This window comes from Takifugu flavidus, chromosome 5, assembly GCF_003711565.1.
Source record: "Takifugu flavidus isolate HTHZ2018 chromosome 5, ASM371156v2, whole genome shotgun sequence".
NCBI classification, from domain to species: domain Eukaryota; kingdom Metazoa; phylum Chordata; class Actinopteri; order Tetraodontiformes; family Tetraodontidae; genus Takifugu; species Takifugu flavidus.
The window spans coordinates 17,615,522-17,630,315 of record NC_079524.1 but is presented as its reverse complement, the minus strand read 5'-3'; the positions used below and the strand labels follow the sequence as shown (position 1 = coordinate 17,630,315).

Sequence of the window (14,794 nt, the reverse complement as noted above, 5' to 3'; positions counted from 1 at the left end):
GCATCTCCAGATCTGCTTCCAGATTGTGAACAAGAGGACTCTCCTGGTGGAGCTGACTGGTCCCGGTTTGATAGGATGTGCTCCCCCCTCTCACTATGAAACACATCTCTATTAGTCCTTTGATTTATAGGATGAAAGAACCTGATCAAGACTCAATATTGTTCCAGCATTTATGTCTGAATTCATCTTTCAGTTTAAACCTGATTCTTGTTTCTAATCAACAATATTCACATTAAGCCTGTAACTATATGACTGTCTGAGGTTTAAGTGTTAAACATCTCCAATAATAAACTCACAACCTGCTGCTGTTAATGTGACTAACAGCTGGCACACAAACACATCATCACGCTTTAGTTTTCTTACATTTCCTCTGAACTTCTGAAGTCTATTATTTTATGTTTGGACCGGTCACTCTTCAGGGACACCCTGCTGGGCACTGTGGACTCTGCTCTGTCCTCGTCCATCCTGAGGAAACATCAGAAATAGTGATGAGACTGTGATGAAGGTAAATAATCTGTAGAGGTTGTAGTTCAATAATCCCAATTCACTGCATTTTTATCAAACAGGAACATTTCTAATCCATTCTGGATAACAACTGAATCAATAAATCAATGATGTCTCTGTATAATTTTCATGTTTTCAGAGTTTAAGCTGCTTTTTTTAACTGTTCCCTGCAGTGAGAAAAGAACTGGCACCTTTTCCAGCCCCTCATCCTGCAGCACTGAATGTGCTCTAAAGTTCTTTCCAGAGCAAACGTCTCTGCACTTGCAGCAACATGTTGTAGTCATGGATCCGTGAGGAGAACCGGATACAGGAAACGCCCCCACTTTGATCCCAAAACCCAACTGGTGGCCAACGGTGGTCCGGCAACGACGGGGACGCTGGTCCATCGGGCCGACAACACTGGTTTTCCACAGGCCAACATGATGAAAGGACTGTGCACCGTTTCATTTTAAAGAGCTGATGAATTTCATTTTTCACGATAGTAGAGGCTAATACCCACAAAATGATGTTTTGTATGGTTGTGAAATGTTCTAAGTTACGTGGTTCAGAAAACCTTACTTTAAAGGTGAGCCTTGAGGTCCGATACCGAAGTTTAAAGGTCGCTCTTTGGACCTGTCGCTCTTCATGGACACACAGCTGGGCACTGTGGACTCTGCTCTCTCTTCCTCTTCCATCACACATTCGCTCATTTTTAAATGTGAGTCTAAACGGTTAAGCAGGAACAGTCTGCTGACACAGAAAAGAAGATAAAACATATACTGTATATATAAATAGTAAGGAATAGGTAATGTGTATTCCTATAATGTGCAAGAGCAGCAGCCAAGCCAAGGCTAGAAGTCCACAGTGCAGGTCAATGCAGGAGTAATGTATTGTTCGTGAGTCCGACTGGCTGCTGTACATGGTGCTTAAGTGATAAGTCACTTGGTGTTCAGCAGCCTGATGGCAGAGGGGAAGAAGCTGTTAGTGTAGCGGGAGGTTTTGGTCCGAATGGACCGTAGTCTCCTGCCTGAGGGGAGGGGGGAAAACAGTCCGTGACCAGGGTGGGAAGGGTCGGCCGTGATCTGACCTGCACACCTCCGGGTCCTGGAGATATACAGGTCCTGGATGGATGGAGCCTGCAGCCGATCACCTTTCGGCAGCCGGCACGCACGACCGTGGTGCTGCTCAGTGTGCATCCCTGACGCTGTGTTGCACCAGCAAACCACACGGTGATGGAGGGAGGAGGAGGATGGAGGAGGTGAGGATGGAGGAGGGGAGGATGGAGGAGGTGAGGATGGAGGAGGGGAGGATGGAGGAGGGGAGGATGGAGGAGGGGAGGACGGAGGAGGGGAGATGGAGGAGGGGGAGGAGAGGATGGAGGGGGTGAGGATGGAGGAGGTGAGGATGGAGGAGGGGAGGATGGAGGAGGTGAGGATGGAGGAGGGGAGGATGGACTCGATGATGGCCGTATAAAACTGCGCCAACATCCTGGGAGGCAGTTTGAGCTTCCTCAGCTGCCGTAGGAAGAACATCCTTTGCTGGGCCTTCTTGATGAGGGAGCTGATGGTTGGCTCCCACTTAAGGTCCCGGGTGATGGTGGTGCCCAGGAAGCGGAAGGAGTCCGTGATGGTGATGGGGGAGTCCATAAGGGCAAGGGGGGGCAAAGGGGCTGTGACTTTCCTGAAGTCCACAATCATCTCCACTGTCTTCTGAGCGTTCAGCTGCAGGTTGTTGTGTCCGCACCAGGACACCAGTCGAGCCACCTCCCTCCTGTAGGCAGTCTCGTTGCCGTTGGAGATGAGACCGATGAGGGTGGTGTCATCCGCAAACTTGATCAGCTTGACAGACTGGTGGCTTGAGGTGCAGCAGTTAGTGTACAGGGAGAAGAGCAGGGGGGAAAGTACACAGCCCTGGGGTGATCCGGTGCTGATGGAGACAGAGTCCGAGACTCTTCCCCAGCCGCACATACTGCCTCCGATCCGTCAGGAAGTGAGTGATCCACCTGCAGAGGGAGTCAGAGGGATCACCTGTGTTTGGATCTGTTGGACTTCATCACTGAGAATGTCCATTCACATACATACGTAGTTAGACCCAAAGAGGACGAGAATCTTCTGAGCAGGTGTGGAAAGTTCTCCTCGTTGAGGGAGGAGTAAAAGTCCAGCATTCATTATATACATCATTATCCTTTTAATATATTTTTCTATTATCTAAGGTATTTTTCTCCTTTATGATTATTTTTATCTCTAGGTGCATCATTGTCTGTATTGTCTACATTAAATATTTTCATTGAGAAAAAAATAATGACTTCAGCACCAGCGTTCACAGAACGTAACTGAACATTTGTAAAATATGACAGCAAATACACAAACAATATTGGTCATTGAAACACATCAAAAGGATCCTTTTCCCACAAACTCTCATGTTTTTACAGTGTTAATCCTGAATGTGATCTGAAGTTACAGACCTTCTTTAGCTCACGTAACTGATCAGCCTTTATCATCAGCAGCTTCCCCAATAAACCAGCTGCTTATAAAGAGACTAAAACTGACCCGTCCACTCTTTCATTCCTCAGTAGAACTTCTGGAGACCTCCCTCAGGTGTCCAAGTCACTGAACATCAAGTATCTGGATCTGGCTTCCCTGTACGACATGATGGAAAGCCTCAAACCTTCTGAAGCTGGACCTGTGTGCTGATTCTCCAGGTCCTTTTGATGGTTGAGGTCAGTTTTCATGGACTGTGATTGTCTGATGGCGCCGTTTTAAGCCTTTAAACATCATTTTTCAGTGGAGAAGCAACAGGTGACCCTGGTGACCCTTTGACCTGAAGCCTCCAGACATCGTGTTGGTGTGTCGGATCATGTTGCTGAGTTGATCATCTGCTCCAGTGACGTGCGGTGAGGTTCATGGCTGGTGAGGCTCTGACTCCTCAAGAGTCAGATTTACGATTTAAGAACTGAAAAAAGCATCTTATTTCACCATTTTTCCAACAGCATACAACTCCTGATAATGCTTCATATCCCATCAGCATTCCTCTTTCAATTACACTCACAAACCAACACAAACATATACACAGGACCATATTTGTCCTATAAAGAACTTTCTTTTATAGCTATGGATAGAGCTCCATCTTGTGTTTTAAGAAATTCATTGATACTGTAAACAAATTAAAGTGCAGAGATGTGTGCAGCACAAATTTAATTTTGACCAACAGTAACAATTTCTGTTATTTTTCAAACAAATTCTGGTGCTTTAATAAATTTTAATAAAGTTTGCCTATTAAAGCACCAGCGAGAAAGCACCTGCCAGCCTGCGTGCGCCCCCTTGAGGTGAGGCCGAGTACTGTGTGGGAAATATCACGAATTGCATTTTATGTTATTGCTATTTTAATAAAAGTAGAGTAGTTTCGTAGGTAATACGAGAAGGATTAAAATGTGGGAAAGTGGATTGTGGGAACGGATCTGTATGTGAGCGTGTTAGTAAGAAGGAGGACCAAACAATAATGTGTGGTATCTGCTTAGGTTAGGGTCCTCAGGCCTGTGCACCTGTGCGTAGGCTGAGAACCGCTCCAATATGGTCAAAACATGAGCAATGTGACTCGGCGAGCATGAACGTTCCCCTGCCTGTGTGAGAAATGTAGCTGATGCAGTCTGTGTAACGAAGATACGCCTCCTGCTGTGTAATCATGCCTGTTTTAATAAAAGAGACATCGCTGGGGAGGAGGAGGAGAGTCTCCGGGACGACGCGGCAGAGTTCACCCCCCTGGCCAGGGGACAAGTCTTCCAAGTTTGGTCTCAACTTGTGGTGAACTTTGTTCGTGCGCCTGTCTGAGTACACTTCTGAGGATTTCGACGACAACTGCCTGCCTCACCTGACTTTTCTCTGCACTTTATTGGGCGGTCAGCAAAAGACATTGTTACGATATGGATTTTAGAGAGGACCCGAGAGCAGAGCAGAGCACAGTGGTAAGAAGGTCCAAATGAGTTTTATTTCAGGGGGCAACACAAAGACAAACAGTCCTGGACTGCGGGTAGCTCAGGAGTAGGATCCGCACTTCATGGGGTCCAACGGAGAGTCCTCAAACCAGAGGCAGTCCTCCGGGACTGTAGAGAACCCAGGAACCGGGCGCAGCACGCTCACCGGTCCAGCAGAACGGCATGGAGTCCTCGAGCATGCCGGGAAAAAAACAGGACAGCAACAGAGACAACAAAACACTCCAGCCCCGATGGGCAGGCGCTCCCTCCTTAAGTAGGCAGCCAGGTGGCAATCGCCCACAGGTGCACCTGCCTACAGTGCCAGCTGTAGGCAATGAAGCTCCCCTACGCCCCCTGGAGGAAAAAAACAGACACCACCCTGGACCCCAACAGACATGACAGACTGCAGAAAGTCATGGTGTATAACTATTTCTGTAAAGTTCATATTAGCAATATGGCACACGTCATGCAACCCAGTTTGTATTGGATCGTGCAGTCAGACGTGAGGCACAATTCTCCCCTGCCTCACCCGGGGTTTCTGCCCTGGATTTGATCGGGAAAACAATTTTTACTTAATAAAATGGCAGAAATGTGTAGTCAGACTCCAAATGCATTTTACATCAGTGGAAAATATTAATCTTTATTTCTGTACAATTTCTTTTTTGGTCAGATGAGGCACTGCCTCACCTGCCTCCCCTCCCCACGTCACTGTGTTAATTATGTCCTACCTGGTCAAGAGTGAATTCAGTACCCGACACTCAACAGCTGACTGGACAGTTGTGCCGTCAGTACTAACGGCCCAGTCGGAGCAAAGAACTGGTCTGTGCTGCAATTTTAAGTAAATATTGTCATTTTAAATGTCATACTCATGAACGTTCTACTTGGGAGAGAGTTGCTCTAATCAGAATAATTGGGAATTCACGCAATCTGATTGGCTTTTAGCCGAGGTATCGTAATTTCACCAACACATGGCGCACTTAAGTCTTAAATCTTCTCCAACCTGGACGGGGCCCCTGATACTGCGGTGGCCTTCAGAACTGAAGAAGCCTTCTGGACAGAAGGTGAAACGTCTTCAAAAGAGAGTAAAAAACCGTCCAGTTGACACAGAAAACTACCCTGGATAACTATGGCCTGGATGATTGAGAATCTACACAGACAAAATCTGTAAATGCTTTTTGACTTGTCGGCTTTCACAAAACTGCTACATACATTGCTAAATACACGCTAGCATGCATGTTTTAAGCTATCGTAGCGGTATGTTTTACCATGCCCGCGCCCTATAATCCGGAGCGCCTGATGTATGTGTTAAATACAGAAACAGCAACTGAGGCTGCACCTTTTAATACGGTGCGCCCTTTGGTCGCGAACATACGGTATATAGAACATAGGGCACGTTTGGGCGTGATATCACTCCGCGTCTGCGCAACAACAACAACCTCCTATCTTTAGTATTTCTGCGCCAACTGGTGGTCTTTTGGGTTGAGGATAACGGTGATCTATATGTAGCTATATGTAGCTATAGCGTCATTGGCCTCCACTCCAGCCACTCCTGGTAGTTCCTCAAAAACACTGAGTTTCTAGTGGATGCACAATCTGTGGAAGCCAACATAGAAACTTCTGAAGAGCCAAAGTTCTCGCAACAAAATTATAGTCCCCAATTAGGTTGTTTTGTTATCACGCGACCCCGTCCCCATTATCTTAAGAGAATATAAAAGAATGAGTGGAGACAGAAGAGAGAATGAGACGTTTTTGGCGCGTGTCGCTCTTGATTTAGTGTTTATTTTTGCAGTAAACTTAAAGGAGGCCTTTTCACTTTATGTTTGATTAAATTTAAGCTGATATTCCATTCTTGACATCTTTAAATTTACAGTATTTGTGGGAATTTTATTTGGTCATTTTGCTTCTTTTTATTTCCTATTTCCCACATTTCTTATTTGTTTTTATTAGATTGCAATAAATCCTATAACATTTAACAGACTGACTAAAGTCAAATGACCTGCGGTTCCCACCGATAGCCGTCATTCTGATGGGTTTTTGCTGGCTGCAGCTGAAATATTCCAATGCTCCATGTCACAGAGACAGTAAATACTAAACCCTAAAGATTCTGAAGGCATGATGTAAAATAGTAACGTATAATACAGACATTTGAAGAGACAATTAAGAGAATGTTTTCATGCTTATAAGAGTGGCCGAGGAGCCATTTAGAACTTTATAAAGATGCATTGTGTGATACCAGGAACTAATTTAACTTCAAGGCGAAGCTGCTTCTGCTTTGTCGACCATCGACTGATCTCCTGAAAGTCCACCAGCGCTTTTTAAAAACTGAATTTTTCATCTATGGAGGGAGTAGACGGCAGATGTTTCCACAGATGCTCTTCACCAGTGGTCAGTGAGTGATGCAGCAGATGAGCGGGAGTTGACTGGCTTCTACCAGCTACTGTCTCAATGTCTCCAGCCCATAGTGTGGATTCTCTACGAGAGCAGACAGCAGCTTCACTCCTGAATCCTGCAGCTGGTTCTGTCTCAGGTCCAGTTCTCTGAGATGGGAGGGATTGGATCTCAGCGCTGAGGCCAGAGAGTCACAGCTGATCTCTGATAAGCTGCAGCTCCTTAATCTAAATAAAGAAGGGAAACTTTTATAAGGTTATAAGTGAAACCAGTATTCATCTGAAAGGTTAATCAAAGGCATGATCTGTAAATATTTAATTTAGTTACAGGTTAAAAAATGATAGTAATATGTAATGACCACAATTCCAACCTCTCAGGTTTGCACTGTTCCAGAGGAGAATATATATTGTTCTGGCCCTCACTCTTCCCAGGTTCTCCCACCTCTTTCCCTCCCATCTCATCATGGAGATCCATCTCACCTGTGGCTCATCTTTAAAGGCACAACCTGTCTTAGATGACTTCCTGTCTCCCTCACCATCTCCCTCCTCGTTGGCTGGTGTCTACCAGGCACCCTCACCTAGTTTTGTCTAATTTTGGTTACCATCTGTCGGCTTTTTCATTGTCCTTAAATCAATTTATCATGAATAAGTGGTCCCCGTGTGGCCCTCCCTTCTGAAGGAACTGGGCACAACACACACACTCAGAAAGTGTGAGGACCCTCGGATGGAATAATGGACATTTTTGAGAATGGTGTTTACCTCAGAGTTTCCAGTCGGCAGTTTGGAAAGTGGAGAAAACCACAGAGCAGCTTCACTCCTGAATCCTGCAGCTGGTTCTGACTCAGGTCCAGTTCTCTGAGATGGGAGGGATTGGACCTCAGCGCCGAGGCCAGAGAGCCACAGCTGATCTCTGATAACCTGCAGTAGTTTAATCTGAAAAATGCAGGATAAGGTTATACGGTGCAGGTCTGCATGTTATCTGCGTCAGTACTAAACCTACGTTAGTTCTTAGTTGGGTCAGACCTGAATTCACGATATTACAAGGAATGTTTTTAATGTGGTGCATCACAGCAGTGTTGAGAACAGCCTCACTTCACCATCTTAGCAGCTGGTATATAGGTAGAAAAATGAAGACTGACCTGAGCCTCTCCAGTTTACAGTTTGGACTCTCCAGTCCAGAACAGAGCCGCTTCACTCCTGAATCCTGCAACGTGTTGGAGCTCAGGTCCAGAACCCTCAGATGGGAGAGGTTGGACTTCAGAGCTGAGGCCACAGAATCACAGCTGGTCTTGGATAAACTGCAGCCCAATAGGCTAAAATAACAATTATTTTGAGAGAAGACAAATAAAAATCAACATGTACCAGAGCAAAACACAGCTTACAAGCAACAAACCTCTGGTCCTGCACCGGCTTATCTGCCGTATGTTCGTATTTTGGGTTCTTTCAGGGCGGTTGGACAAGATCTACAGCGTATGTAAAGTGTGTGTAGGTCAAAATACCTTCCAAGTTTGTGAGACCACATTTCTCAATAGCACTCAACTCTTGTCAGGAGTTGGGACAAAGCGACCCACTCCTGATAGCTTGTGGGCGATGCTGCAGCGACCCTGCAATCCCTACACTCTCTGGTGAAACCAAATCAAAGGTTCAATCAGATCTTCATGAAGGTTTCTGTGGTTGGACTGACCTGCTGCCCCTTTAAGAGGGAGGCAGGTTTGGGCTTCTGGCTGGAATGAAGCCACCTCAGATGAGAATGACTGCAGGCTTTCGGTACCAAGGTTTAACAGGGCGCTCACTTCACACTTGGGCTTTTCTCTTTTTTGGGATGGGTTTTCTCAGGAGAGAAGGGGCATGGCACACTGCAGCAGCTTTCTTTTTGGGGTTTCTAGTTTTCCTTCTGATCTTTAAAAGACAGGAAGAACCATTTTTGATTGGTCTGAATGTTTGGGCGGTTTTGTGGCCAGCCTAAAATAAAACAAGACAAATCTACAACTGATACTTCCTTTCTAGTCATTGATGACCATCCTCACATGGGACAGATTTCCACAACCAATTTAATACTGCAAATCTGTCCTGTGTGGTCTTTTTTCTGAGAACTGTAACACTACGTTTATAACAAAGATCAAACATGTAAACATTTATTGTCTAACTAGTTACACCTGGGAAAGTACTGGATCATCTCTGACTGACCTGAGAGTCTCCAGCTTACAGAGAGGATCCTGGAGAAAACCACAGAGCAGCTTCACTCCTGGATCCTTCAGCTGGTTCCAACTCAGCTCCAGAACCCTCAGATGGGAGGGATTGGACCTCAGCACCGAGGCCAGAGAGCCACAGCTGATCTCTGATAAACTGCAGTCACTCAGTCTGGATAAGGAATCATGGCAAGAAATGATCTCTTATTGGAGGAAAAGTCATATTACACTTGCTCAAAATCATTATTTCATTTTATTTCATTATTTAATCAGGGCCCTTGGAGTCAGGAGAGCTCTGGCCCCCACTGATAAACTGGGATATTACAGCAACAACATAGTTAAAAAGTATCTATAAAATTGACTTTCAATGGCTCATTTAAATTCATACTAAACTTCTCTTCTCCAAAAGTCAATGAGTTTATCTTGAAGCCTTTCATTGTTTAGTTGTTATGTCGAAGATAAAAGGAAGCTGACCTGAGAGTCTCCAGCTTACAGTTTAGACTCTCCAGTCCAGAACAGAGCAGCTTCATCCCAGAATCCTTTAGACTGATGTAGCTCAGCTCCAGAACCCTCAGATGGGAGGGATTGGACCTCAGCGCCGAGGCCAGAGAGTCACAGCTGATCTCTGATAAATTGCAGTCCCACAGCCTGGAAAAGGAATAAATGGGCAAATAAAAACACATTTCTAAATATGAAAATGAAGAGAAAAGCAGAAAATGTAAAGAAATTTAGAAAAGACCAACAGAGGCCTCCTGACCTGAGCGTCTCCAGTCTGCAGTTTGGATGCATCATTGCAGAAGACAGGAACTTTACTCCGGCATCTGTCAGGCTTTTGTTCCATCTTAAGCTCAGCTCCCGTAGATGAGAAGGGTTTGACGTCATTGCTGAGGCCACAACTTCCCAATGACTCTTTGAAAGAAAACGACCAGACAGTCTGTTGTGTATGAAACAAAAATAGTGAGTCAAACTTTGGGATTTCTCATCAACTTATCTGAGAATCTACCTCAACACAAATGTAGCTCATTTCCTGGAAAAGCTAAATTCAACACCGTAGAGCAACAGTTTGAACGACCATCAGATCTGAAATGCAACTGAATTATTCTCAACATTTGTCTTATTTTAGAACCGCTCATAATTACTTAATATTTAAAATGATTGTAGCAAATGGTTTAAAGAAACGTGCATCTTTTATCTGTCTATCGGCTCTTTGGATATTTTGCATTTCATCCAATTTGTACGATGGTGCGTCAAGTCTTAATTCAGCGATCCGATCGATGACATCAGAGTCTCTGGTTGCATCGATTGCCCTCAGCTTCTGTTATATCTGCCTGTTTCCCTTCAAATCATTTTCACTGCACCTTTTGTTGCTAGTGATGAAGTTGCCACCTAACGGGTGTGGAAAGGCTCAAACAACTTTGTGGGTCACATAAAGGCTCCAAACGGAACCGCCACAAAGACCTAAAACACCCATTTAAACCAACGAGGCCGGCTGTTTTTACGTTGAACAAATGAAGGAAAATAGTCACGTGTCATTAGTTAAAATGTGTTTTTCTGTCGTTTGAATACGATGTATACAAACAAACAAAAGTTATTTAATTACAAGACAGTAATTTCATGATAGTCAGTTAACTTGTGGCTCCTATTATTCCTGCCTTATGTTGGTTTGTCTGGATTGACCTTTGAACTTATATCCAGCCAGTGTTGAACATTTCTGGATGAATTGTTGTTTTTTTAAATTTATGGACGCTGCAATGGAGATAAAGAATTGAAGGAATGACCACTGGAGGGGGTATTGCTACCTGACATGATCCACTCGCTTGATTTAAACGCCGATGTCCGGCCCTAAAAATGTTTACTTACAAGACCTTCCTGCAGTTCCTCACAGCTGGAATCAGGCGATGTCGTCCCTCCTCTGAGGTGTTGTACTGCTGCAGGTCCAGCTCATCCAGAACCTCCTCTGACATCTGCAGCAGGTAGGCCAGAGCTGAACAGTGGATCACTGACAGTTCCCTCTCTGATATCTTCCCTGACTTCAGGAACTCTTGGATCTCCTGATGGACTGACTGATCCTTCATCTCCATCAGACAGTGGAAGATGTTGATGCTTCTGTCTGGGGAGAATTCATCACTGTTCACCTCCTTCAGGTTGTTGAGGACCTTCTGGATGGTTTCTGGGTGGCTGTCCCTCTGATCCAACAGTCCACCCAAGATCCTCTGATTGGACTCCAGAGAGAGACCATGAAGGAAGCGAACAAACAAGTCCAGGTGGCCATTTTCACTTTCAAGAGATTTCATTAGTGCTCTCCCGAGGAAGTCATCAAGAGATGTGACTGGATCGTTATTTGTAAACAACCCAGCAAACCTGGAAAAGGGGTTTGTTTTCGAATATTTTAGGAACTGTCTTATAACCGCTGTGTCTTTCCTGGTGTAACGGTGGAACATGTAGACGGCAGCCAGAAACTCCTGAACGCTCAGATGAACAAAGCAGTAGACTGATTTCTGGAAGATCACACTCTCTCTCTTGAAGATCTCTGTACAAACTCCTGAGTACACCGACACCTCGGAGACGTCCAGTCCACATCGCTCCAGGTCTTCTGAGTAGAACATGATGTTTCCTTTCTCCAGATGTTCAAACGCCAGCCGACCCAACTTCAGAAGGAGTTCTTTATCAGCCTCAGTCAGTTCCTCTGGTCTCTGCTTTCCTCCATACTTCTGCTTCTTCATCTTTACCTGAACCCTCAGGAAGTGTGAGTAGAGGTCAGTCAGGGTTTTGGGCAGCTCTCCTCTCTGGTCTCTGGTCATCATGTCCTCCAGAACTATAGCAGTGATCCAGCAGAAAACTGGGATCAGACACATGATGTGGAGGCTCCTGGAGGCCTTGATGTGTGAGATGATTCTCTGGGACAGATCTTCATCAGTGAACCTCCTCCTGAAGTACTCCTCCTTCTGGGAGTCAGTGAAGCCTCGTACTTCTGTGATCCTGTCAACACACGAGGGAGGAATCTGATAGGCTGCTGCAGGTCTGGAGGTGATCCAGATGAGAGCTGAGGGAAGCAGGTTCCCCTGGATGAGGTTCACCAGGAGCAGGTCAACTGACGATACTTGTGTGACATCAGGGATGACCTGATGGTTGTTGAAACCCAGTGAAAATCTGCTTTCATCCAGGCCATCAAAGATGAACAGAAGTTTCCAGACAGTCAGATCTTCTGCTCTGATCTTCTGTAATGTTGGATGGAAAACATGAAGCAGTGAGAGAAGACTGTGCTGCTGATCTCTGACCAAGTTCAGCTCCCTGCATGAGAGCGGAAGCACCAGACTGATGTCTTGGTTCTCCAAACCTTCTGCCCAGTCCAGACTGAACTTCTGCACTGAGAAGGTTTTTCCAACGCCGGCGACACCGTTGGTCAGAACCACTCTGATATGTCTCTGTTGCTCAGATAAGACTTTGAAGATGTCCTGGCACTTGATTGGAGTGTCCTGGATGTTCTTCTTGGAGGTTCTCTCAAGCTGTCTCACCTCATGTTGTGTGTCCACCTCCTCACTTTGTCCCTCAGTGATGTAGAGCTCAGTGTAGATCTTGTTCAGCAGGGTTCCACTTCCTGCTTCATGAGTTCCTTCAGTCACATGTTCACATCTTCTCTTCAGACTCATCTTATGACCTTCTATCACCTCCTGCAGATCACTTCCTGAACATAAGTAAACCAATGATTTCCATCTATAATAAATCATCAACACAACTCCAAATTCATGACATCACAAATTAAATCTCATATTGAACAGTTTTACTTTGTTTGGGCTTCATTTCAGCATCTCCAGATCTGCTTCCAGATTGTGAACAAGAGGACTCTCCTGGTGGAGCTGACTGGTCCCAGTTTGATAGGATGTGCTCCCCCCTCTCACTATGAAACACATCTCTATTAGTCCTTTGATTTATAGGATGAAAGAACCTGATCAAGACTCAATATTGTTCCAGCATTTATGTCTGAATTCATCTTTCAGTTTAAACCTGATTCTTGTTTCTAATCAACAATATTCACATTAAGTCTGTAACTATATGACTGTCTGAGGTTTAAGTGTTAAACATCTCCAATAATAAACTCACAACCTGCTGCTGTTAATGTGACTAACAGCTGCCACACAAACACATCATCACGCTTTAGTTTTCTTACATTTCCTCTGAACTTCTGAAGTCTATCATTCTACCTTTGGACCGGTCACTCTTCAGGGACACACAACTGGGCACTGTGGACTCTGCTCTGTCCTCGTCCATCCTGAGGAAACATCAGAAATAGTGATGAGACTGTGATGAAGGTAAATAATCTGGAGAGGTTGTAGTTAAATAATCCCAATTCACTGCATTTTTATCAAACAGGAACATTTCTAATCCATTCTGAATAACAACTGAATCAATAAATCAATGATGTATCTGTATAATTTTTATGTTTCCAGAGTTTAAGCTGCTTTTTTTAACTGTTCCCTGCAGTGAGAAAAGAACTGGCACCTTTTCCAGCCCCTCATCCTGCAGTACTGAATGTGCTCTAAAGTTCTTTCCAGAGCAAACGTTATTTTTAAAGTTTATTGTCTTAAATTGGCCCGGCTGAGAGATATTAATTTGCACACGATTAGATGTTGTTTGACAGGTAATACCAAAATATCCAGCTGTGACCTGAACTGTTGAACAACTCTAATAACTCTAAGAGATTTTCACCTGTCACAAAATGTTGCTCTTCCTGCTTCGTCTGAACAGAATACTTTCACTTTCACGTTTAAAACCTAATCAGCAGCTTTATGGCGTATATATTACTACCATTAAAGCATTCTGGGAGGGTTTAAAGTTCTTTTAGGATCAGTAGCAAAGAGCAGAAACATAAACTAAACTTCACTTAGAAAGACTATTCAACTATAACTAAAGCCAGACTATAAGAAAGTTAATTAAGAACTATTCATTTATAATGTATAATGATGTTTTTTGCTAAAACTAAATATAACGTCTAGTTGAATCAAATCTTGATTTTATCTCCAAACACAACTGTCAATTCTTTTCAATAATACTCTTCGTTTACACTCACCTTGTCGGTCTTCAGTCTTCCTGCTTAGTCTGAAAGGAATACTTTGATTAAACTGGTTTGTTGGGTTCCCAGGTTCTGGGACCGTTGTTGCTGGTGTCTACCTGCAGGGGGCGTGGAGGAGCCGCTCATCAGCCACAGCTGGCCCCGCAGACACACGCACCTGCGGTCTCTCTTCAATCTCCCGTTAGATTTAAGGACAGAACTCCCGTCTGCCAGCGGCGGAGGGTTTTCGTCCTCATCGCCAAACCCTGACTTCTGTGGCTTGACTATTTTTGAGAGTTTTCCTAGCGGACTTGTTTTGGACTCTCTCGAGGTCTCTCCGCCTCTCTGTGAACGCGGACCGAACTGTTCTTGTTCACTTTAAAATAAAGACGCTTTTCGGACACCATTGTCCACTGCGTGTTGCTGCTTTCGGGTCCTGATCCAACCGTTCCGAACACTCCTCTGTTGATCAACAACTTTATGGCTGTTGATTTATATTCCACTACTATAAAAGCCTTCTGGGACGGTTCAAGATTAAAAGTTCTTTTGCTATTTTAATGCCATAAATAATGAAAACTTACTATGCAACTTAAATAGATACATAAACTTAGTTAAAAAAAAGATTTAGGATGCTTGACAGATTTGTAAAAGTAGCATATTTCTGCAGCCCTGGAGTCCAGGAGGAGCAGCAGAGGTCAGAATGTGTCGGAGCGCG

At 44.5% G+C, this 14,794-nt stretch overlaps 1 protein-coding gene across 16 annotated transcripts in view; it reads right to left on the bottom strand.

Moving 5' to 3' along the window:
* LOC130525213 (uncharacterized) overlaps positions 1 to 14,127 on the bottom strand; it is a 129,779-nt gene extending 115,652 nt beyond the window's left edge. For 15 of the 16 annotated variants that reach the window (XM_057031705.1, XM_057031707.1, XM_057031698.1 and 12 more), the window contains exons 1-10: positions 14,098 to 14,127; positions 13,198 to 13,299; positions 12,815 to 12,927; positions 10,890 to 12,714; positions 9,787 to 9,963; positions 9,504 to 9,677; positions 9,028 to 9,201; positions 7,980 to 8,153; positions 7,600 to 7,773; positions 1,063 to 1,230 (exon numbers count right to left, since the gene is read on the bottom strand). In XM_057031705.1, coding sequence (XP_056887685.1) covers positions 1,063 to 1,230; positions 7,600 to 7,773; positions 7,980 to 8,153; positions 9,028 to 9,201; positions 9,504 to 9,677; positions 9,787 to 9,963; positions 10,890 to 12,714; positions 12,815 to 12,927; positions 13,198 to 13,298 — 3,080 coding nt within the window. In that variant the 5' untranslated portion in view covers position 13,299; positions 14,098 to 14,127. The remainder of the gene's footprint in view (positions 1 to 1,062; positions 1,231 to 7,599; positions 7,774 to 7,979; positions 8,154 to 9,027; positions 9,202 to 9,503; positions 9,678 to 9,786; positions 9,964 to 10,889; positions 12,715 to 12,814; positions 12,928 to 13,197; positions 13,300 to 14,097) is intronic. The other variant, XM_057031703.1, reaches the window with a different exon arrangement.
* Positions 14,128 to 14,794: the final 667 nt, after the last annotated feature.